General features: G+C 55.9%; 6 protein-coding genes across 6 annotated transcripts; 2 read left to right on the forward strand and 4 right to left on the reverse strand.

The window, feature by feature from the left end:
* Positions 1 to 1797: 1797 nt before the first annotated feature.
* Positions 1798 to 7517, forward strand: HRG_07133 (PIF1-like helicase domain-containing protein; the record flags this gene model as incomplete). The annotated part of the gene is made up of 16 exons (XM_044865604.1): positions 1798 to 1942; positions 2004 to 2060; positions 2165 to 2214; positions 2272 to 2924; positions 2971 to 3081; positions 3144 to 3383; positions 3445 to 3777; positions 3885 to 3969; positions 4052 to 4189; positions 4321 to 4566; positions 4656 to 4820; positions 5015 to 5112; positions 5178 to 5728; positions 5775 to 6361; positions 6435 to 7172; positions 7254 to 7517. 16 exons carry the CDS (start codon positions 1798 to 1800, stop codon positions 7515 to 7517), a joined length of 4461 nt encoding a protein of 1486 aa, XP_044719566.1.
* A 733-nt stretch (positions 7518 to 8250) lies between these two features.
* Positions 8251 to 9767, reverse strand: HRG_07134 (zinc-binding dehydrogenase domain-containing protein; the record flags this gene model as incomplete). Its single annotated transcript, XM_044865605.1, has 2 exons — positions 8251 to 8613; positions 8751 to 9767. 2 exons carry the CDS (start codon positions 9765 to 9767, stop codon positions 8251 to 8253), a joined length of 1380 nt encoding a protein of 459 aa, XP_044719567.1.
* Positions 9768 to 11354: 1587 nt separating this feature from the next.
* Positions 11355 to 11834, forward strand: HRG_07135 (uncharacterized protein; the record flags this gene model as incomplete). Its single annotated transcript, XM_044865606.1, has 1 exon — positions 11355 to 11834. One exon carries the CDS (start codon positions 11355 to 11357, stop codon positions 11832 to 11834), a length of 480 nt encoding a protein of 159 aa, XP_044719568.1.
* An 899-nt stretch (positions 11835 to 12733) lies between these two features.
* On the reverse strand, positions 12734 to 13431 carry HRG_07136 (putative transposase; the record flags this gene model as incomplete). The annotated part of the gene is made up of 2 exons (XM_044865607.1): positions 12734 to 12790; positions 12844 to 13431. 2 exons carry the CDS (start codon positions 13429 to 13431, stop codon positions 12734 to 12736), a joined length of 645 nt encoding a protein of 214 aa, XP_044719569.1.
* A 3974-nt stretch (positions 13432 to 17405) lies between these two features.
* HRG_07137 (fatty acid hydroxylase superfamily domain-containing protein) lies at positions 17406 to 18534 on the reverse strand (the record flags this gene model as incomplete). Its single annotated transcript, XM_044865608.1, has 3 exons — positions 17406 to 17675; positions 17741 to 18002; positions 18047 to 18534. The coding sequence occupies 3 exons, from the start codon at positions 18532 to 18534 to the stop codon at positions 17406 to 17408; spliced, it is 1020 nt and encodes a 339-aa protein (XP_044719570.1).
* A 2629-nt stretch (positions 18535 to 21163) lies between these two features.
* Positions 21164 to 22138, reverse strand: HRG_07138 (membrane bound o-acyl transferase family domain-containing protein; the record flags this gene model as incomplete). The annotated part of the gene is made up of 1 exon (XM_044865609.1): positions 21164 to 22138. One exon carries the CDS (start codon positions 22136 to 22138, stop codon positions 21164 to 21166), a length of 975 nt encoding a protein of 324 aa, XP_044719571.1.
* Positions 22139 to 22456: the final 318 nt, after the last annotated feature.

Raw genomic sequence — 22456 nt, forward strand, 5'->3', positions numbered from 1 at the left:
TGGCTGTTGCTCGACGAGGCGGATTGGCGGGTATTGATGGTGAACTGATGCGCAAGGTTGGTAGGATGGTGTTGGAAGGGCTGAAGAGTATGGTTTGAAGTGTGCGGCAGGCGGTTGTCGCGGCCATCTCCATGTGCCGGAGGTCGGCAGTGGCCAGGATTCGCTGGAGTGCGCAAAAGAGAGCACGGCGATGGAAGGGTCGCTTTGGCAAAGCCGGGGTAGCAGGTCGCACGTGGAGACCAGGCGAGGCCGGGACGGTGGACGCACATAGATAGGCATGGTAACGGGAATATAGAGGGTAGTATTGCATCGCCTCGGTACCATAGGGAAGCATTTTATAGGAAGCTATAAGGGAAGAAACGCCACGGCCATGAGGAAGTGATGGCTAGGAGCTTCCCATTCGGGAGAAGTAGCGTCGTCAACAAGCGAGACTGTCCAAGTGGAGGTGCTCCGGAGCCAAAGCTTTATAGCCTGTTGCCAATTTACGGCAGTCGACGTCGAGGAGGCAGCAGCATGGCGGACAGTCCTGCAGTGAAGTTAAGCGAGGCGGTTGCTCACCCTGAAGCCTGTTCGTTGTCAGTCGGGGATGGAGAAGAGGTGAGAACGTGAGCGGGTCGGGTTCGGGGCTCGGAGATGGTGCGACAGGAGCCGGTGTAGATGTGGTGGCAGCTTCTGAGAGGGGCCGCAGAGCACGGGGGGAGAGCCTGGGACGGTTACGAAGATACGAATCACGGGCGAATGCGGCATCAACGTTCCGGCCGATTCAGCCTAGGAAACCTGTGGTTGAAGACACCGCATGGAGACAGCACGCAGAAGCAATTGCGAGGTCGTTGCCGAGAAGACCGCCGCGAGGCGGTTTGCGGTCAAACAGAGCACGGAAGTTCCATAATATGGTTAGCAGCGGAAGTTCCGCGCAACATCAGTCACCGGGTCAGCTTCCGAGGCCCCTGTTGCCTAGGGAACGTGGAGATATGGGGTAGCGGACTCTGATCGTCCGCTCCTCATCGGCACTTTCTGCCTCAGGAGGAGATCCTGAAGATGAGGAGCAACGTGTTACGGCGGCGGCGGGCGATGTCCCGAGTGTTCATTCGAAGGAGGTACCGAAGCTTCGATCCATCCAGCCTAGGGAACCGGTATTCGACAACTTAAGAGAAAACGGGCAATTAGCAGCAGCGATTGCGTCTGGTTTGCCCAAGCGCCGTCGGGGACGGAGTTGGCGGGTAAAGGAGTACCAGGCCGCAGGGGTGTCTCCAACGCAGCAGGTACGGCGCAGCATCCGGGGCCGTCTCCTGTGGGGGTGGGCGACGCCGCGGCAGAGCCAGCGGACGCTTCGCTGAGCGGGCGGAGGCTGCAGCAAAGGGAGGTGGGCGGCTCATCGCGGGTGGCGGCTGGGGAGCCCGTGCAGTTTGATCGGCAGCAAGAACGAGGAGAGTGCTGGAAAGGGCAAGGACTGAGGTCAAGGTTCGGCGTGGAAAACGTTCGCCAGCACGGCCCGGTGCCTGTCCAGTGCAAAGGGCCGGATGGCGTGTCAGGGGATGCGCACGTAGTCGGGCAGTCGTCGCCAAAGCTGCCGCATCCGACGGCTTGCGAAGAAGCGAATCAGCCACGGAGAGAAGAAATCATGGATCGGAGGCGGCCCGGAGGCGGCCCCGGAGGCGGGAGAAGAGAAAACGTCTTCCTGGTCCGGACGAGCGCCCGAGAAAACAGATTCGGAGTGGAATCGGAAGGCAGAGGAGTCGGGAGCTGCGGGCCGAAGACCTGGCGAGTGTGCTGCGTTTTTTGGAGGAAGACTTCGCCATGAAGGAGAGGCTGTCTAACGATCAGACGTGGTGTACGCCAATACCGCACGACAGGAAGGTGTCGACGGTGCGGGATTTTTATCAGGCGTTCCACGATGCGAGCACGTTGCCGATACGGACCTGCATGATGTGCTACCGCAAGCGTACGAGAAAAGAGCTGAGGAGATCAGATGGGATCAATGGCTGTCAAGCTGCGTGCCAGAGGGCGGCCGCTCACCATTTTCATGCCGGAGCTGCTTTCCCGAAGGCGAGCCCGTGTCGGTGTGTGCGGAGTGTGCCCGATGCCTGGCGCGCGGGAGTCTGTCGCCGGCGGTCCATCTTCACACTCGCCTTGGCTGTGAGCACATGTTCCTGACGAGCTCAAGGGACTCACGCTGGTCGAAGAGAAGCTCGTCTCGCTCAACTCCTGCTATGGGTTTGTCACGAGATATAGCATTCCGGGCGGGCAGAGGCAGGCCGTGAGGTATCCGAGGCACGTCAAGGGCCACATCACAGTGTTTCCAACAACGTGCAGGAGCTGGCGACCAAGGTGCTCCCGCACCCCCTTTTGCAAGCACTGGACGAGATCCACGTTTCGTGGCAGGGCGTGGAGAAGCCGGCACCGAGCGACCTGTCGAGTCTCTTGTCGGTGAGGCGGCGGGTCGTCGAGAGGGCTCTTGTTTGGCTGAAGAGGAGCAACCCCCACTACGCCGAGATCGAGATCGACGTGGCGGAGATGGAGAGTTGGGGAGACCCGATAGACGGGGTGCCGGCCTTGGTGTATGATCGCATGGAGCGGAACGAGCCGTCCGCATGGGAGAAAACGCGGACGGCGCACGTTGTGCCGCCCACGGAGCGCGCCATGGACGACGAGGGGTCGGTGGAGATCGAGGAACTCTTCGCTCTGCTCAACCAAAGGCAGGAAACGGGAGGCGAGGCTGAAGGGCACGGGCCCAACGAAGAAGGCGCGGGTCGTGATGGAGTTGGTGCTAGCCCCGATCAGAACGTTCGACCAATCAACGAGGTGACGTCTTCCGGCATGTTTGGGCTGGACGGACCGCCAGACGTGGCGGATGTCGAGAAGCTGCGGTTTGCCTGTGACGCTGTTGGCGCAGGTGCCGACGACGGCCGCGCGGGCCCGAGAACGTGGGTCGGATCCTCGGTGGGGTCGAGGGCGTGGCGACGATGGCAGTGAGCCATACATTCGAGTCTCGCGGGGGGATGAGTTTGCCGACTCCTTTGAGACGTCCTTCTTCGCCAGAACGTTCCCGACCCTGTTCCCATTTGGCGTTGGGGGACCAAGGCTGGCCGAAGAGGCCATAGCCGAGGCGGGAAGGCCCTTACCAACTTGCGAGGCACCGGTAGAGCTGCTGAGGCAGGGGCGGCAGCGGGAGACATCGTATCCTCCCGAAGCTTGAACCTCCGGATTTGGGCCGACATCGTGCTCCGGCGCCATGGTGGCCGGTTTGCGTTGCACCACATATTTGCATTTCTCGTCTTCAACATGGGGGTGCGGTCGAGGAACCGCCGCGTCAGCATGCTGAGTGTGGCGAGGAAGGACTTCGGCAAGGTCGAGCGCGTTGCCCGCTCGATGACCGCGCAAAGGTTAGCGGCGGCGAGGGTCGAGTTGGAGAGCTCGGGCAAGACGACCGATGAGGGCGTGAAGGAGCTTCTCAGGAGCCTCTCGCTGTACGGCCACCGGCAACCCATGTCGAGAGGTTCGGCTCAATATGCGGCGGAAAATCCAGTCGCTCATCGTTGGCTACGGCGTTCCGGCCATCTGGTTCACCATCAACCCAAACGACATTACGAACCCGGTGAAGCTGCGACTGGCGGCATATCGGACACGCGATCCCGGCGCGGCCGAGGAGTTCCTAGAAGGCCTTGGGAGTGCGTACAAGCGGACAAGGCTGGCCATGTCCGATCCGATGAGCGCCGCCGTATTCTTCCACCGGGAGATGAAGCTGTTCTTCGATCATTACGTGAAGGTCGGAGAAGAGTCGGTATTCGGGCGCATCGGCAAGTACTATGGCGCTGTGGAGACCAACGAACGAGGGCGCTTCATGTTCACGGCTTGCTCTGGTTGCACGGAAACGCGCATCTCAGCTCGATGCTTGCCGACATCCACGGGGAGGATCAGGCGGCGTATCGCGAGCGAATCATACGATACGTCGATAGTGTCTTCTCCGAGGTAAGAATAGCTAAGACGTGTCACTGAGAACCTGAATTGCTCGTCCGATGGACAAACGGGGCCAGGCTGACGTGCAAGATAGGATCTGGATCAGGAAGGGTTCTGCGCCGTGCAAGCGGAGCGATCTGTGACGTCCGATATTTCCTCCCTGCTGGACAACACCGAGCAGTTTTCGGCCGCATTTGACGAGGAGGCCAACTTCTGTGCCGGCGCTACACAGGTTCACACGCATAGCCCGACCTGTGTCAAGTATTCCTTGGGCAAAGGAGCGCGGAAAGGAATCCATGCCGGTTTAAGTCTCCATGGAGGTTGGTCGACAAGACCGCCATCACGGCAGACGGGGTGTTGCAGATCCGGAGGACTCACAGCATGGTCAATCGATGGAACAAGGCTATCGCTGTTGGGCTCCGGCACAACCACGACATTTCCTTCATTGCGACGCAGCGCAAGACCATGGCCCTTATGTATTATGTCACGAACTACGCGACGAAGGTGGAGGACCCGGTGTGGAAGCGTGTGGCGGCCGCGGCCGATCTCCTGGCCGCCTCAACGGGTGACGGCACGGCCAACGGAGGACAGGACGACGGTGGAGGTGCTGTTGGCGATGACGCCGCCAAGGGAACAGGACGCGACAGTTCTTGATGAGGGTGGCGAATCGTGTGTTCACGGAGCGTCCGCTATCTCAGGTCGAGGTCGTCGCTCATCTTCTTGGATATCCGGCCGAGTTCACCAACAGCAGCGCCTGGGCGTACCTGAACACATCTCTGCTGTACTGGGAAGTCTTTCGACGGTGGCCGTATCTCCGACGAGCAAGTGGCGCGGCGGCCATAGATGATACTCTGGATGAGTCGGTCGTTGTCGAAGAAGCAGGCCTGAGGATCTCCCACGTTGAGGCGTACCAGCACCGGGAGAGCTCCTGCGAGGGCTATGCTTATACGACTACATATCGCTCGTTAGACTAAAACGCACCAGTAAGGATGAGAGCTGTGCGGCCTGGGGAGGTGCCCTTCGAGGATGGATGGGCGCCAGGAGACGCTGGGTCCAGGTGCTCAGGCGGCCGGGCAAGCATGCTACCGTCTGCCTCGATGGCTACCTGAGCAAGGACTTCGGCCACAACGACGACGAGGAGTCGTGCCACCGGAGGTGTGTATAGCAACCGCCCTGCCGGCAGGCATCATCAGAGTGGCTAACCTCCCCTCCCCTTAAAGGGCAGCCGTGCAGCATCTTGCGCTATTTGTGCCGTGGGAGTCCTTTCTGTGCGAAGAAACAGGTGAGATCAATAGCATCTGGGAGCGGGCGCGAGAGGCGCTGGCCCCGAGAATATCATGTCTCGTCGACAACGTGCAGCTGCTTCGACGATCAGCCGAAGACGCAAAGCGCGACGCCAAGCAATGGGCGGCCTCATCCGGCGATGGCGATTCCACGGTCGCCCACGTCGAGGAGGGCGAGACAGGCGAGGCGGGCGCAGAATTTGCAGCGACGTATCGGTCCAACAACATCGGAGACGCAACGCGCCTGATCGACGTCGTCCGAGGCGCAGTGGGCACGAATCAGGTGACGGCCAAGTCGCCGGAGCTCATGGCAATGATGCGGCAGCTCTGTCGATTCCAGCAATCGGCGCTCTGCTCAACGGCCGAGCTCGAGGCCATCGCGATTCCCGAACAAGGGTTGAGGTGCATAAGCATGCCAGGGCGGGTATTTTCCGGGGCCGCACTACCGCCGCAGGATCAGGTCAAGGCTATCAAGTCGCAGCAGATAAGTGCGTCGAGGAAAGGAGAGAATGATCCAAGGCGTACAAACCACAGTCGCAGTCCGGGAAAGCGATCGCCGAGCTGCGTTGCGGAGGGTGATGACCGGCTTCGGGGAGGACGACGTCGAAATGACGACAGCCGACTCCGACGAGACGGCTAGCGACGCAGAAGCGGGAATGCGCGTCCAGTTTGGCCCATCGACCTCCTTCTTCGCGGCGGGCAAGGAGTTGTCAACACGGCTAACGCTGAACAAGAGGCAGTCGATCGCTTTCCTAATAATATGCCGCCAGCTCGATTTGATGCGACAAACGAATAGGGGCGATGCCGGCCAGCTCTGCCAGCTCGTCGGCGGCGAGGGGGGCACCGGCAAGTCGCGGATCATTGGGGCACTCGTCGAGCTGTTCAGTGGGAAGAGCCTTTCGAATCGTCTGCTGATCACGGCGACGTCAGGGACTGCCGCGGCGCAGATCAACGGCATCACGATCCACTCCGCCTGCGGGTTCACTAAAGACCAAGGGGCGGGCGGCGCGAACACAGCCAAGGACCTTGACGGGGTGCGGCTGACAAAACGGGCGGAGCGGTTCATCCACGGCCAGTCTCGGATGGACTGGCAGGAGAAGGACGTGCTTGTCATCGACGAGGTGAGCATGCTCGGAGCGCGGACGCTGCACGCCATAAACGAGCGACTCTGTCGGCTTCGCGGATCGCAGAAAGATTTCGGGGATCCCCATCGTCCTCTTCTGCGGAGACTTTCAGCAGTTCCGGCCGGTCCAAGAGAGGTCGATCGTCCTGCCGAGCGCGGCCATCTCGTGGGACGTAGACAACTCGTTCAAGGCCGAGCAGCGGCACCAGCACGACAAAGCGCACGCGCTGTGGAAGAGATTCACGACGGTCGTCATGTTGAACGAGCAAATGCGCGCCGCCGGGGATCCGGAATTGCAGGGGCTGCTGAAGCGGATCCGGCAGGGTGTGCAGGACCGCACGGATCTGGACCTCCTCAACTCAAGGTGCTACCGCGAGGGCAGGCGGATCCATTGGGAGACTGGCATCACCGTGGTGACGCCGCTGAACAGGAATCGGTGGAACCTAAACATGGAGGCAAGCTTGGCGTTCCGGGTCCAGCAGCGGTCGACGATGCGCATCTTCATCTCCGAGCACAAGTGGAAGGAGGGCCTGCCGACCGAGGAAGAAGCGATCATGATACTCAATCAAGGCGACGATAGCGCGATCCCCGTGCCGGCCGTCTTCATGTTCGTGGCCGGGATGCCGGTCGTCGTGAACCACAACACCCATCAGGGGCTGAAGCTGGTGAACGGCGCCGGCTACTCGGCGGTGGAGGTCATTGTCGACAAGGCGTCCCCAGGGCATCGAATCTCGTCCGACATGACGATCCACTTCGGGCCGCCGGCGGGGATATTACTGGAATCGGCGACGACAAAGGACCTCCACTTCGTCGGGATGCCGCCGGGCACGATCTTGTTAACGCCGATGAGCGTCAGGATACACTGCCAACGAAAGCGGCCGTGGCAGCAGAACGACGTCAGCCGGAAGGGATTGCCGTGCGCAGCAGCCTTCGCCTGCACGGACTACAAGGTGCAGGGCAGAACGCTAGAGCGCGTGGCCCTGGAGCTGCGGGGGACACGGACGACGAAAGTCGATGGAAGGGCCGTGCCCTCGCAATGCGACCCGTACAGCTTATATGTGCAGCTATCGCGCTGTCGAACGCTAGACGGCATCACGCTCGTGTCCAAGGTGCGGAGAGAGACTTGGTGGGCAACCGAGTCCCCGAAGAGATGACCGCCGCGCAGGCCAGGCTGGAGGTGCTAAGCGAGAGGACTGTCGAGGAAGCTTTGCGTCGGTCGGATGGCGACGCTGAAGAGTCAAGGAGAGTTGTCAGGGTGAGGTGACGAGGGGAGAAGACGGAGGAGCGCCGGCGGGCAAGAAGACAAGGGCACTGGGCAGCAGCGATCAACGAGGGGACTTTTAGACTTGAAGGAAGAACCCGCTAGAAAGGCATGAACGAAAAGGGCAAAGACAAAAGACGCAAGTTTTAGACACAATAAGAAAACCGGCGGACGAAAGGAAAAAGGTTGGCATTGGCATTGGCATTGGCAAGGGTAAACAGGAGTATAAACGGGGAAACAGGGCAAGGCATGAGAGGGCAAGAGAAGGCGGCAGCGACCAATGATGAGGGAGGGACGGAAGGGTCGGCGACCAATCACACGGGATCTTTTATTCCGAAAGAGGAAATAAATCAGCCAATCAGAGGCGGAGGATGTGGGGGTGAAGCAGTCTGGGGCCTTTTTTCCCCGCGCGCTAATGAAGTCCTTTCGTTCCTCACACAAGGCACGTTCCTCAAGGCAAGGCCTTTCGTTCCTCAAGGCACACGTTAGAAGGCCTTTCGTTCCTCAAGGCATTCGTTCCTCAAGGCATAGGGAGGCACGTGACCGAACCCAGGTTGGTGCCGTGACACTGACACCGCCCAATCCTGCTCCTAACGGACCGCATTCGTCCCCGTTCCGCACACCAGTCACCTTGCGACGTCCGCGCCGCACACCAGGGCGCTCACGACAAAGCCGTACACGGCGGCATGCGCGTCTGTCGGCTCCGGGCCGCCGAGGACCCAGAACGGCTCGCCGGCTCCGTCGGCCGAGCGCTTCGACTCAGCCAGCAGGGCGTCGTCGCTCTCCCACACCTCCGTCTTGAGCTCGAGCACCTCGTCGTCTTCCAAGCGACCCGGGCCCTTCCCGTAGATCCCCCTCTCGACGGCCCGATACGCGAACCAGCCGAAGACCTGCAGCGGCCAGGGAAGCGCGCCCATGGCGTGAAGGCGCATAGCGGCGTAGTTGTCGCGCCACTTCTCGCGGGAGCGGGGGACGGTGATGGGTGGTTCCTACAGACTAGGAGTCGGCGAGGCGACCCTTGACGAATCCAACAACAACCGCCTTGCATTTAGCTTCCCGCCTATAAACCCCCTGAAAACGTCACCATCCCCTCTCATACAGTGTATACTAGCTTCTTGCCGCTGACTTTATTCTCCTCCAGGGCCTTTAGGCCGTCCAACACCTTGTCCAGCCCGGGTTCGACATGCGGTGGGCGGACATTGAGCTTCTTCTTCTCGAGCAGCTCTCGAGTAATATCCCAAAACCTTGCGGCAAACTTCAAGTCCTCCGGCTTGGCCGCCATCTGCAGGTTGCCAAACTTAAAGTCCTCGCCCAGGGCGGTGTACGCCAAGGTAGACGAAACCTCGACGCCGCTGCGCGGGAACTTGCCGGGGAGGAGGGACGCGTACTTTAGGCCGGGCTCGGACGATGCAAGCGAGTCGGCACAGATCTGGGCCGAGGCAGGGACGGAGATGGTGTCCCACGCAAGGGTCAGCTTGTCGCCGGTGTATGCGCGTATCTTGTTTGCGCAATCGGCGTCGTTGTAGTCGAATGCCGCGTCGGCCCCGAGGGCCTTGACCTGGTCCATGTTGTGCGACGAGCAGGTTGTGACGACGGTGTAGCCCGACAGCTTGGCAAACTGGATACCGAGCGTGCCAGTGGCCGTGCTTCCGCCGTAGATCAAGACGTGCACGGGCTTATGGATGGGCGCTGTCGGCAACGCTAGGCCCAGCGTCTGGTACAGGCCCTGGCCGACGGTGGTGATGCCGACGCCGAGGGTGGCGGCCTCGTTGATGTCCATGGCGGCGGGCACCTTGATCTGCACGTCTGCCTTGACTACAATGTACTCGGCAAAGGCGCCGTCCTCGGGTTGCACGTCGTTGGACCCGTGCACCACGCCGCAGACGCGGTCGCCCGGCTTGAAGCCCTTTGTGACCTTGGGGCCGACCTCCTCGACGACGCCGGCGTAGTCGCAGCCGACCACGGGGCCCGCCTCGGCGACGAGCGACTTGATGTGCTTCCAGTCAGTCGGGTTTAGCGCCACAGCCTTGGTCTTGACGAGCATGTAGCCGTCGCGGAGCTTGGGGATGGGGCGGTCGTCGACGAGCTTGGCCCACCCGGACCCTTGCGCGACGATTGCACGCTGGCTGGTTTTGGCGACCATTTCTTTGAATGGGGAGAAGAGACGGGTTTGTTGTATACCGCGGCGAGGCCAGGTGTGCGAGGATTGAGGCTGGGGCGAGCGAGTACGGGTGGCTTCACTCGTTCATATCACTGAAGCTGGATCTGCCATTCGAGTTTGTCAGCAGCTCGATTCTCCCTCTTGCCACTTTGGGGATGGCCAAGCAGCGTCATCGGGCCGGCGGTTGGTGGTGGGACTGAGTCGTTCCACGAATGCATTCGTACAGCAGGCATTGAAACCTTGTCCGTCCCAGCCCATCCGACGCGCCTCTAGCCGCCCAACTTCACCCGGCCCGTGACACAGCCACTTCGGATCCATCGGAGACTACCGTAGAAATTCAGCAAATTCGTTCGAATTTTAGCGCCCCGGCCCGGGGGGGGAGAGGGGGGCCCACAGGTCTCAGCCCCATCAAATTTGTATCCCTTTGAGTGTGGAGGAGGAGCAAAGGGGTCACAGGCCCCACAGTACATAGCTACATGTCAGATACAAATTCAGGGGCTAGCAGCATCAGCAAAACCTTCAACAGTCAATTTTCTTAGCAATGCATTCAAATTAAGCTCTATGGCTTCGCAACAAGATCTACAAGCGTCGCAAGAGGCTATTCTACCTACAAATAACTTTCAACAGACCCTCTTTGTGCGGCTTGACCACTGTCAGCGTGAGCAGCCTATTGACAGCACAGTCCGCCCCCAATTCGACCCTGAGCCTAAAAGGGGCCACGAATTTACCCCCTTTTCTGTGCCCGAGCGCAAGCCTCTGTCGAGAAGAAGGTCCGAACGAGTTGACGTCTCTAGGTCTCTCTAGGTAATACAGCTTGAAACCAGGTAAGAAGGGAAGTCTGCAGACTGTTCTTTCTTCTTCCTGGACCACTGAGGGGTCCAGAGGATCTCCTATTCGAACGGGGACCCTTTGAGGAGTCCGGCATAGCTATTACTGGCTCGGGGACCTCGAGAGACTGAACTATCGATCTCATAGCTAGCAGAGCTATTCGATCGGGGAGATGGAGCTGATGTTGCTGACGTAGATGACTTACGTGGCCTTCAGTAAGTGGCAAGAAGTGCCCTCTTCCTGATAGAATGTATACTATACCCGAAAACGGGATATCAACTTGGGAGAAGCTTGGAGGGATATAAAAGGGGCTGTTTGGACGGGAAAGGAGGCAACGGGCAAGAGAGCGAAAAACACAATATCTGATCGTACGATACTCGACCTTCAAAAAGTCCCTTTATCCACGTTTATGCCCACTTTTGCTCTCTCCTTCGCGAGAACCTGAGGGGAGGGGCCTAGCTAGCATTATGCATCTGCCGCATGCCTCCTTTTCCCTCGTGCCTGCTTTCCACAATTTTGGTACGGGCTGTAAGTGTTCGCAAACTTATGGACCCCCTCTATACTTCGTATTGGGTATCGACATTTCATCGGTTTATAAAAGCCTAGACTTCTCCCGTGCTTTTGTTGGCTCATCCAGGCACTCACTCATCCGTCTTGCTTGCCAGCCACTACCAGCCCTTGCCTATCCGCACCAAGACATCTCTTTTTCCAAAAAGTTCTCTTTTGGACTCTAAAGCAACTATGAAGTACGCCATCATCTTCGCAAGCTTTGCCGCTGTGGCCTTTGCCTTGCCTCAGGGTGGCCCTAACACCGGCCAGAAGCTCCCTTGGACGGCGGGTAGCAATTTTCGTGCTGACTGCGGCTGGTGGGGTTGGGACGAAAAGGGGTGCGGCACCGAGAAGTACTGCGATGCTATTGATGAACAAGCCCCCAACTTGTCGGATTTTGACAACGGCAAGCCTCGTTACAAGAGCACCAAGGAGTGTTTTGATGCCCATGACCCTGCGCCTTGGACGGAGGGTAGCAATTTTAGTGCTGACTGCGGCTGGTGGGGTTGGGACGAAAAGGGGTGCGGCACCAAGAAGTACTGCGATGCTATTGATGAACAAGCCCCCAACTTGTCGGGTTTTGACAACGGCAAGCCTCGCTACAAGAGCACCAAGGAGTGCTTTGATGCCCATCAGCCTGATCCCAGCCTCCGTGACAGGACCCGCAAATAATAGTCTAATAGATGGTTGAGACCCCGAGGTCGAAGATTCGGGGATAAAGGGGAGGGTAGGGTGGTTTGTTCGGTGGAGAGAGTAGACCCTGGGCTGAATAAGGAAACGAGAGGAACAGGAGCATTTTTGAACAATACATACCTGTTGGCTAAGGCTAGGTGCGGAGCACCTAGGCGTGCGCACTTAGTTGGGCGGAAAAGGTGCATACACGCGGAAAACCTACATACACTCGAACACGGCCCCGCTACCGTAGAGACCGCGTTTTAGCGTGATTTCTCACCAAAACACGAGAAAACTCTCGCGAAGGAGAGAGCAAAAGTGGGCATAAACGTGGATAAAGGGACTTTTTGAAGGTCGAGTATCATACGATCAGATGTTGTGTTAATCCCTCTCTCCCCGGTTGCCTCCTTTCCCGTCCAAACAGCCCCTTTTATATCCCTCCGAGCTTCTCCCAAGTTGATATCCCGTTTTCAGGTATAGTATACATTCTATCAGGAAGAGGGCACTTCTTACCAGGGCTCCTAATAGTGCAAGTAGTGCGTGTGAACACCCCAAACGGCCCCTTCTGTGCGTGTGACGCCACTGGACCAAACTGCCAGTGCACTCGGCCAGGGCGCACTGAACTGGCAGTGCAAGCCCACATGGTCAAACCAAACTGGCAGTGCAGACCAGATGGCCAAACCAAACTGTCCGTCCGTTCGTCAGCGACAAACTGCACTGCACTGCGAACTGCAGTTTACACTATCAGTGCGATATATAAAATACAGGCTTGGCGCACACGATTGAAGTCAAGACGTTATTTCCGCCTTAGGCCGCCCATGTGCCCATGAATCCTCATTGCTTCAAATGCATCACGTTCTACCAAGCCGATGCTGACTTTCGTCCTCGAGACCTGAATCTTAGGCTTCAGAGCTGACGCGTTCGATGGTGTCGTGGCTGCCGTCCATGTATCGACACTTGAAATGCACTCGTAAGAAGCTGGTCTCCATTTCGTTGGTTGGGAACTTACCTCTGTCGGAAGTATCAGTGCGCTATTATCCCAAGACCTGAGGCATTCCAGAAGATTGAGTGTTTCGACGTTGATAGAACCTCGCTGATCGGTCACTGATAACTTAGCCTTAGAGAAGAGTCGCTCCGTTTCCGCCGACATCGGCGCGATTGACAGAATGTCTATAGCCATCAAGGATAGGCCGGGAAATCGTCGCCGCTGCGCTGGATCCAGCCACCATTTGAGCGGATCCGATACCATGATTACAGGTTCGCGACAGTACACATCATACTCGTCATCATCCATGCTGAAAATCGTAGCCTTCTGCTCTTTCATCCATATTTTGTATCCGTTTGGCCGTTTTGCATCTGGTCTTTGTTCAGGAATTGGTCTGGTAATGCAGCACTGCGAGGCCGGTTTGTATTCCTCTCTCCACAACTGCCCAACGCGAGCCTTCGCTCTTTCAATCCACTCTTGCCTGTCTTCCCAGGTCTTTTCCATGTATGTCCACTTGAGAGAAGGATTCAAGACTGTCGCGGCCGAATAGACAGGTGAATCTTCTGTGAGCTCGTAGTAGTCGGCTAATTTTGCCCATGCTGTCTCCATCATCGTGGCTAGGAGGTATATCGGTCGTATTTCTGGCTGCTTCGATATGGTGCAAAAGGTAGTCCATGGTAGGTAGGACATCGGAAATGGACTTTTTCCAGCTTTCGTTGGCAATAGTAGCGTCGTGAAAGGGCTCGAGGAATTTATGGATCTCAGCCAAAACAATCCAATCGCACGGGTGCAAGGCATCTTCTTGCAGCGCAGGCTCCTCGGAGCAGAACACAGTAATGGCTTGACGAATTTTTGGTCTGAGAACCCATTCGACCATGTTGTACCACGAGTTCCAACGGGTGTCGTTATCCCGCCGAAGCCGCAGACCATCACTGAGACCTGTGAACTTTGGAGCCGTTGAGGAGTCCATGTGATGAAGACAACGATGTTATGTACTTTCCTATCGCCCTCGTGTCCGCCACTGTTCGATCTCATCTTCGGATGGGCCGTGATAGGACTCGATCGTGCGCGGACGCTTATCTATGAGGAATTCCATCACCGCCAGATTGATGATGTGGCCGAAACAGCGAAGTCGATGCTGGAGGGGGTCGTAGAAAACGTCGAACTCACGTTCCAGGTCGTCGCTGACTTTGTCGATCATTGTGTTCATATTGGATGCGTTATCCATCATGAAGTAACCAATCTTGGAGGCTATTCCATACTCTCGCACAAACTCCATGATGGCTTCCGCCATATTCTCACCACTGTGCTGTCCTTGAAGTTCTTTGATCCTGACCACCAAGGACAGCAGACCATGATCCTCGGTGACGAACTGAACCGTGAATCCTATCACGCCCAAATGATTCGGCGATGTCCAGTTGTCTGGAACAATGTGTATCGACGAGAGCATTTTGTAGTGCACGTCTGACAAACTCCCGTTTGCCATCGTAGCCTCTTTGCAAATCGCTTCTAATGGTATCCCCAGATGTCGGAAGAAGATCATTCGCAGCCGGACAAATGTACTGTATCAAGTCGCGAAAAGCTGGCTGCTCAACATGAGTGAATGGCAGACTGCAGGCTACAACGTAGCGACAGTAAAGCTCGCGAAACATGGGCTGGTCAAGGGCATTTTCAGCCACTGTCGCCTTGCGTTTCTTGGAAACCTGGGCCTCATCGGCCAAAAATGCGGTGATGTCACCAAGTCGAGTTTGCGTCACTTCTCGCCTGTTTTCTTGTCTTCCGGGAAGCATGATTCGGTGCTCCTTGCGCAAGTGGTTGACAATGGCGGATGAACCGCCAGAGTAATTGTACTTTTTGGCTCTTTTCTTATTCCAGCAGGGTTGACAGTGCCACCATTTCGTCCCGTTTGCGTCGGTCCAAGCTGCCGCATAATTTTTCCCTTCCTCTTCGGCAAAATTGCCAAACGGGCGAAATATGCTGGCGGCAACTGTTCAGTGGGGACAAAGTGGACGGTGTTGGCGATGATGAGGCGGCAGTGTCACTTGCGCAGTCGGCCGCATCCGCCTGAGTGAAGTTGTCCATGATGTCGCGAACTTGGAGGCGGTCAGATACTGAAGAAACGTCTTGGGCGTGTCGAAGTCGGCAATCTTGGTACGGGAACGACCGCAACTACGGAACAGGGAGTCATTGCCGTAGAAATTGGGACACTGCAAAGCGCGACGAGGCCCTGATAAAATAGTCTGGCGCGTCACGGCGCGATTCATACGCATGCAAGCGTGAATTCGGTTCAGTAAAGCGCTCAAGAGACTGCAGCTCTTTGTTCCGGCTCGCTATTGGTCAAGTTGGTCAGATTAAGGCCAAAATCGGGCGTCCCAGAATGAGCTTGACGTCCAATCACATCCCTCAAGGTTGATGATTGGAAGCCGGTGGCTTGCTTCATCAAGACTAGTCGAGCGGTAAAGTTCAGTGATCGTGAAGCGGTCTGGCGATTGGAGAGCGCAATAAATATTGCACATCTGATCTGCTTTTACCCTGTCGCGTCTGTTTCGTGTTTGTCGGCGGGGGGCAAGGTGAACTGAGGAAAGGCTTCAACGTCAAGTTCTGCCTAGCAGAGAGTATGGGAAGTGTGACCAGATGCTACCCTACAGACATGAGATGAAAGCTACGCAGAGGCTCGTTCTGCCCTGGCAACACTTTGATATCTCGTAAGAGCTAGATGGTTTGTAAAATTGAGCAAGAACGCATCCCGCCGTTTAATCAGCGATTGACTCGTTGTAAGTAGGCCAGGAATTACGTTAATGGTCAAACGTCCAAGTTTAGCTCTATCACACAAGTCACACTCGTCACACTGATGGTGACACTGATAGTGCGCGACGCTCGCACTGAACTATGGGGCAGTTTGACGGGAGCCGCACTGAACCAGCAGTGTGGCGGGGGAAGCCTCACTGAACCAGCAGTGTGGAGGGGGAGGCCTCACTGGACCAGCAGTGCGTTGCCAAACGGTTACACTGCACTGGCAAGTGCAAACTGCAGTGTGCACTAATAGTGCGCTAAACGGTCTGCACTATTAGGAGCGCTGCTTCTTACCACTTACTGAAGGCCACGTAAGTCATCTACGTCGGCAACATCAGCTCCATCTCCCCGATCGAATAGCTCTGCTAGCTATGAGATCGATAGTTCAGTCTCTCGAGGTCCCCGAGCCAGTAATAGCTATGCCGGACTCCTCAAAGGGTCCCCGTTCGAATAGGAGATCCTCCGGATCCCTCAGTGGTCCAGGAAGAAGAAATAACAGTCTGCAGACTTCCCTTCTTACCTGGTTTCAAGCTGTATTACCTAGAGAGACCTAGAGACGTCAACTCGTTCGGACCTTCTTCTCGACATAACTCCTAACTGTTTAACGACCCTGGTTGTCGCATTCAGGATGCGTACAATGAAATGCGCGGTTGATAAGCGATGTCATCGAACTTTCTAGATAACATTACAAAAGCACCCTGGGTGGCAAGTGGCAATTCGCCACCGCAAGGCAGTCATATTCCCTCAGGACTATAAGGAGACAGAACTTCTCACATTCATTTTAGATAGACGACAATGAACAAGATTGACTCTTACCTTCCATTTTTTTATCCCTCCGAGACTGGTGTCTCTCTCAGACCAGTCACTTACGATTTTATCTCTTTTCGTTACGACGATATCCTTCGGGGACTCGCTCGCTCTCGGCTGCAGCTTTGCAGGTGTCTCAAATATGGAAAGCGGACTTAACGTATCATGGCATCTTTGCAAGCTTTTATCGCATAAGTTATGCGATACGCGATATCGATCCTCGCGATACGATATTATCCGATAGCCTTGAAAACTTGCGATATCGTGGATCGCGTATCAGAAACAACCCTGGACACGGGGGTCGATTTGCTACGCATCCAGTCTTTTGTTTCCTGGTCTTCAACATCCTCCTCCGATCCACAAACCGCCGTATCAGCATGGTCCGTATGGCAAGGGGCTCCTTCCACAGACTAGAGCGAGTTTATGGACGGCTGAAAGCGGACCGCCTAAAAAGAGCCGTGGAGGAGATGCGAGAGACAAGGACCACGACAGATCCGGACATGTCGTTCTTACAATTGTTATTGAGCAATAGGTAGACAATACATCGGAGCCGCAAGGAAATGATGATATACTTGCATATATATGTATTTGTTTCTAAAGCTGTTTCTTTTCGAAGCGCGCTGGCACCGATGAGCATCGGCATGCGCACTCTACCGCCTTCCAATATTATCGTCCTCTCGAGGATCGGCGCTCAGCAAGCCCTCCCGTGACGGTCACGGACTGAGCCAAAAGCCTGTGGACTCTATTACGAAGATTCTGCTCTGAAGAAGAAAAAGGAGAACAGAACAATACAGCTGGGTGTCCTCTCCCTAAATATGTCTTCCGTAGGTGTGAGCCGTGGCTGAACAAACATGTGGGTCATGTCTGCAAACGGGGTGCGACGGTGCTCAATGTGGGGGTCAAGTCCGTCACAGGGGGTAGCGGAAGCAAGAACCTTTCGTCTCTTTAGTTTCCTGACTTGCCTTAGAGCATAACGCCAAAGCCTTTTATAACAACGGCATCGTAATCGTATTCTCCCAGTCGATGTTATCATCCCGGCACTCAATGCGGTCCTTGCAAGTACCGAAGATGCGGTCCCATAGACGAGTTTGCTTGCCGTAGTTGCCGCTGCTCTTCCAACCTTTGCGGTGGTGCAGGTCGTGATCCTCGATAATCAGCTCGCAGTTGAACCAGCACAACAACGGGTTAAGTGTGTTCGGGATGGGGAGATAAAGACGGAGGCCGCTATGCCCGACCAACTCGGCGAAGACGAGGTACTGATGGCAGACCCACCACTCGTAGTAGCCCATAGGTAGACCCATCGCCTTAAGTGAAAAGTAACCGAGGAGTGGGATGCCGAGAGTATCGAAAACTCTTGCTCAGTATCGGCGTATAACGTTAACAGCGGGTTGGGGTGCTTGGTAAGGTGGTGGGTGCGGTGGTACTTCCAGAGGCTGGCGACCTCGTGCATCAAGCGGTGGTACGAGTAGAACCAGAAGTCGAGAACGATGCCGTAGAGGCCGGCCTCAAGTGGCAGCCAGAGCCAGCCCATATCCGCGGGTACTTGGCTGACGTAGTAGCTAAGGAAGACGGTACAGATGACTCTGAACGTGGAGCCCAAGACGAGCGAGTAGAAGACCTTGCGGACCCCGACATCGGGCACCCGTCACGCTCATGGACGTCGCCATCGAGGAAACCGGTCTGATGGCTGATGCGACGTAGAATGTAGAACTCGTGGATGCTGATGATCTGGAGGGCAGCGCTATAGAAGAAGGCCGCTTGCCACGCGGTGAAGTTGCGGCCTGTCCAGGTGACGTACAGGTGCTGGAGGATGATGGGAACAAAGGCGTGCAAGATGATCCAACGGTGCAGAGACCACTCGTGCATATGGGGAACCTTTTCCTCCTTCTGGTGCACCGGGATTTCATTGTCGAGGTAGGTAGGATGCACGCCTACAATTTCGAAGAGCCAGTGGTAGATTGTCCACTCTGAGCGGTTCTGGCGACGCCATGTAGACTTCATGAAGTCCTTTGAGTTGGCCTGCGCCTGCGTCGTGGGCGTACCTGAGCGGGCATGTTGCCTGGGTTGTGGTGATTGTTGCCCTGGGAGTGCCTTGGCTGTGTGTACGGTAAACATGGAAGCAGCGGAAGTTGTGTGTTGTTGGATACCGCTTGCAAGTCTGAAGAATTACCCCAGGCAGAAGGGGAGAACCGTTTGCTCGGGGGGGAGTGTCATGTGGTATCACCCGCACTAACGTGTGTTGATTAAACTGCTACGCTGGTACTCACGAGGGATAGGGGCTGCACAAGAAGGGATAAAGATGCATGATCTAGCTAGAAAGGTGCCGCCTTTGGGCCATTATGCAGTAGTCAGGGCGACAATCTTAATAGGGCTAATGATATCCCGTGTGACACTATACTCTTTGGGAGCAGTTATCCATCCACCACTTTCTACTATCCATCCACCAAGGTGGGGCGATGAGAGTCCTGGCCGCTCTAATTGGCTAATCCGCGCGATCTACTCTAAGTACTCTATACCTACGAGGCATCACTCACGTTCGCTCGGGGCAAAACCCGAGCTGCTCAGTAAATTTAGAGGCATTTTCTGCTGGCCTGCGGCGCTTATAAGCATTGCCAATCCGGCACAGCAGGCTGTTGTGCCGGACTTAGAGGGCTCAATTTGGTAACCCTTGGGTAGGTACTCGGTACTTCCCTACGCAAATTTGGTGGATGGATAGTAGAAAGTGGTGGATGGATAACTACCCTCTCTTTTACAAGAATATCCTTTCCTCTCATGCTTGGGGCTCTAGGCTGCTACTCGTGCCCGCCCCCACTTTAAGGGGATTCGCTTTGGCTCACCCACTTAAAAAAGTGGGTGAGCCAAAGCGAATCCCCTTAAAGTGGGGGCGGGCACGAGTAGGAGAAGTAGCGATAAGGCATCTCGTGTCTCGGGGACCTCGTATTAGTAAATGGGATAAAGCCCCCACTTCACTGTGGAACAAGGGCGAGAATCGTGGTCATTTTTGAGACCCCCCTTGTAGTGCCGCATTACTAGACTACGAATACGGGGGGACGACTTCTGGCTTCTACCCCTACGACTGATGCAATGCAATGCAATTTATTTCGCCCGGAGGGGATTGACCCAATGTAGAGGGCCGCCACACTAGGCTATTTGCTGTCACGAAGCACGTCTGAGATCTTGAGCTCGGGGTGACCATAAGGGGTATATAGCTAAGGGCCCCGACAGGCTAGACAGAAAGGCAGCCTGCAGAGAGTTCTGAGGCTGCAGAAAGCTATTAGGAGACCGCATTAGGCAGCCACATAGGCTGTAGAGAGACTGCATATACGGGGGAAGCTGAAAGAACCCTCGGCGACTAGGGAAAGTCAGTATGCAAAGGGGGGGCTGGGGAAAGGAGCCCAGCCCCCTAGATATTGTGCCTATACAACTGAAAAGGGGATATAAATAGGGAGCCTAGAAGAGGGCATTGCAAGAGAACAGATCACACCGATCGTTACACAATCAATGCCCACTTGCATCCTCTCTTCGTGAGATTTGCATCCTCCACTTTCGACTTCAACACTCAGCAAGCCCCACAAACGTTTTACTCTTGCCCTACTCTTCGACCTCCATTTTCGCCGTTGACAGGCCTGCTTAAAGGCCAATTTCTCCAAGTGTTCAGCATCCTATTCTCAGCAGCTAAAGCCCGATCTCTCGATGAGAGGCTATATATGATGTTAATATTATGCACTCTGGTTTGCCAGTATTGTCATTTATCCGTATCTAGTCTTCCGGTTGTTATCGCGAATTCGATCGTAGCGCATACTGCTGATAGGTTCGGCTTCCATTGGTCGCCATCTGACATCGACTTCCGTCTTAGGTAGATTTCCCATCTTGGTTTGATTTCACTTCATTATGCTTTCCCTTTCGGAGATCCATGTCGTACATCGAAAGAGGTTGGCATGACAATAACGTCGAGTTCCCTGATATCCGCTCACGCTGTGAGACCAACTAACTCGCCATTTTAAGCGACAGAGCTATCCCATAGAAGGTGAAGGAAGTGGTATATTGGGCTCAGCGAAGGTTATAGATATTCCCCATCGAGGCAACGCATTCTAACGAGCTCCTTCCCGTAAAATGCGACTTGCTTTCATCACCCAGACTCCAACAGGCTCTGCCTCGAGACTCAACCGATGGTCTCTCGTATCTCTGGTACGACTCTAGTACGAGAATGGTGTCTGTATTCTCCTAGCAGATATGCAGAAAAGCGGCATCCTTCTGCTGCTTTAGGCACATCGCGCTGGATATATTCTCAACTCTCCGGGCGTCGTGTTTCAGTGTCTCTGGCGGTGAGTGCATGTCACGCGCTAGGAGAAGGAATACCTCCGAGATGTCTCGGAGTAGGCCGTCAGGAAACGGAGGATGCTATAATATAAGAAGGGTGCCTATTCTCGGGATTTTATGGGATCTTGTCACGGGCTGTGCCCGGCTGGTGGACCCGGTTGTACCGGGTCCGGTGGGTCGTGCTCCGGTGGCAACACCGGCCGCCCGCGGACCCAGAAGCTGCGAGAACATTCCGAGAAGGGCAATATAGCTGCACTCGAGGCTACGCCTCGAGTTCAGCTTCTTTCCTCCTTAGCTCTAGATAGACAACACCTAGGCACCTGCTTGTTGAATAAACTCCGGGCCAGCCTTTCACAGATCTTCAGAGATCAATGAATTAAGTGATTGACCCTCGTTCTTCACTCTCTGTTTAGTTGTGTGCGCCTTACAGTGCAGGCCCCGGATGCTTTCCTGGCGAGATGAACACGTAGGAAAGAGCCGACGCTAAAAAGACCGCTACTACCGCAGCAGGTATGGTCTGCCACCAGGCAGGGTTATGGCCATCCTCCCGCCACCAATGATCCTTAGGAGACCGCACCCCAAATCCTCGAAACAGGGAGACGGGAACAGCCTGCTTCACCCACAACCCCGTGGATGCGACATCATCGAAGTATAGCATTACCGTCAGATGCAGCCAGAGCACCGTGAACACCAAGTTGGCACCCCTTCGCAGCCGTTCTGGCAGTGGTGGGAGACGTGGCCGCAGCAGCTCGCCAGCGGCACGCTGAATAACGATGCCTACTGCTTGGAGGAGGAAAAATTGTAGAGGTTGCCACGGCTTGGTGTTGGCTACGGACGAAAGACTGCCCGATGCGTGGAGCAAGCCCGACTGGAGAAACGACACAAGCAGAGACATCGCCTCCGCCGCCGGCGTACCCGCCTCGATGTAGCCCTCTCTGATCAGAAACGTTGCCGGGGCGAGGAATGGGACCCGGAATGTCTGATGCCAGAACGCGCCCCACCAGCCGGAGAGGCCGCGATCGAGGATCTGGGAAAGGGACCCAAACGTCGATGAGTGCATCCATAATCCGCCTCGAGAGGGAAATAGCGTCGTTAGCGTCCAATACCGCGCCAGATCGATGAGGCTATACCCGTATGAGATATGGCTCAAGCAGATTATTAGCGATACGATTTCCCGATAACCGAAGAGGAGCCACGGCCGCAAGCCCTGAAAGGATAGTAGGAGCTGCTGAGAGTGATCCGGACCGACAGCGAAGTACGGATCCTTTTCTGTCAGGATAAACGTGAGATCTAGCAGTACGTAGGAGCCGATGATGGTCTTTAACTTGGTATAGACAAACTCAGTCTCAGAGGTAGAGCGCTGCAAACCGCTCTTGGTTATTCGCGGCATGGACTCCATGGCGACCCTTTCCCCGTCCTGGACATGCTGGGGGATATATGGCCGCGGAATAGAAGAGATGGACCAGTTCCAACCTAGAGCCTGTTAACTACGACCACCAAATACCCCCCGCGAATCTTCACTGGCAGTGTGCTTGCAATCAGGGGCGATCCTACCTGAACCTCGGGGAGTCAACATGAGATCTATGACCCAGCCAAGCCTCTCCAGGAACGGCCCATCCTCAGGGAAGCGTTGCCAGACGTAATCGAACTCATCTCCTCCCTTTCCTTCAAGACGTGGACAGGGGATTGCCACGCCATTCTGCTTGGGTAGCCTCTT

This window comes from Hirsutella rhossiliensis (assembly GCF_020360975.1).
Source record: "Hirsutella rhossiliensis strain HR02 chromosome Unknown scaffold00007, whole genome shotgun sequence".
Lineage (NCBI taxonomy): Eukaryota > Fungi > Ascomycota > Sordariomycetes > Hypocreales > Ophiocordycipitaceae > Hirsutella > Hirsutella rhossiliensis.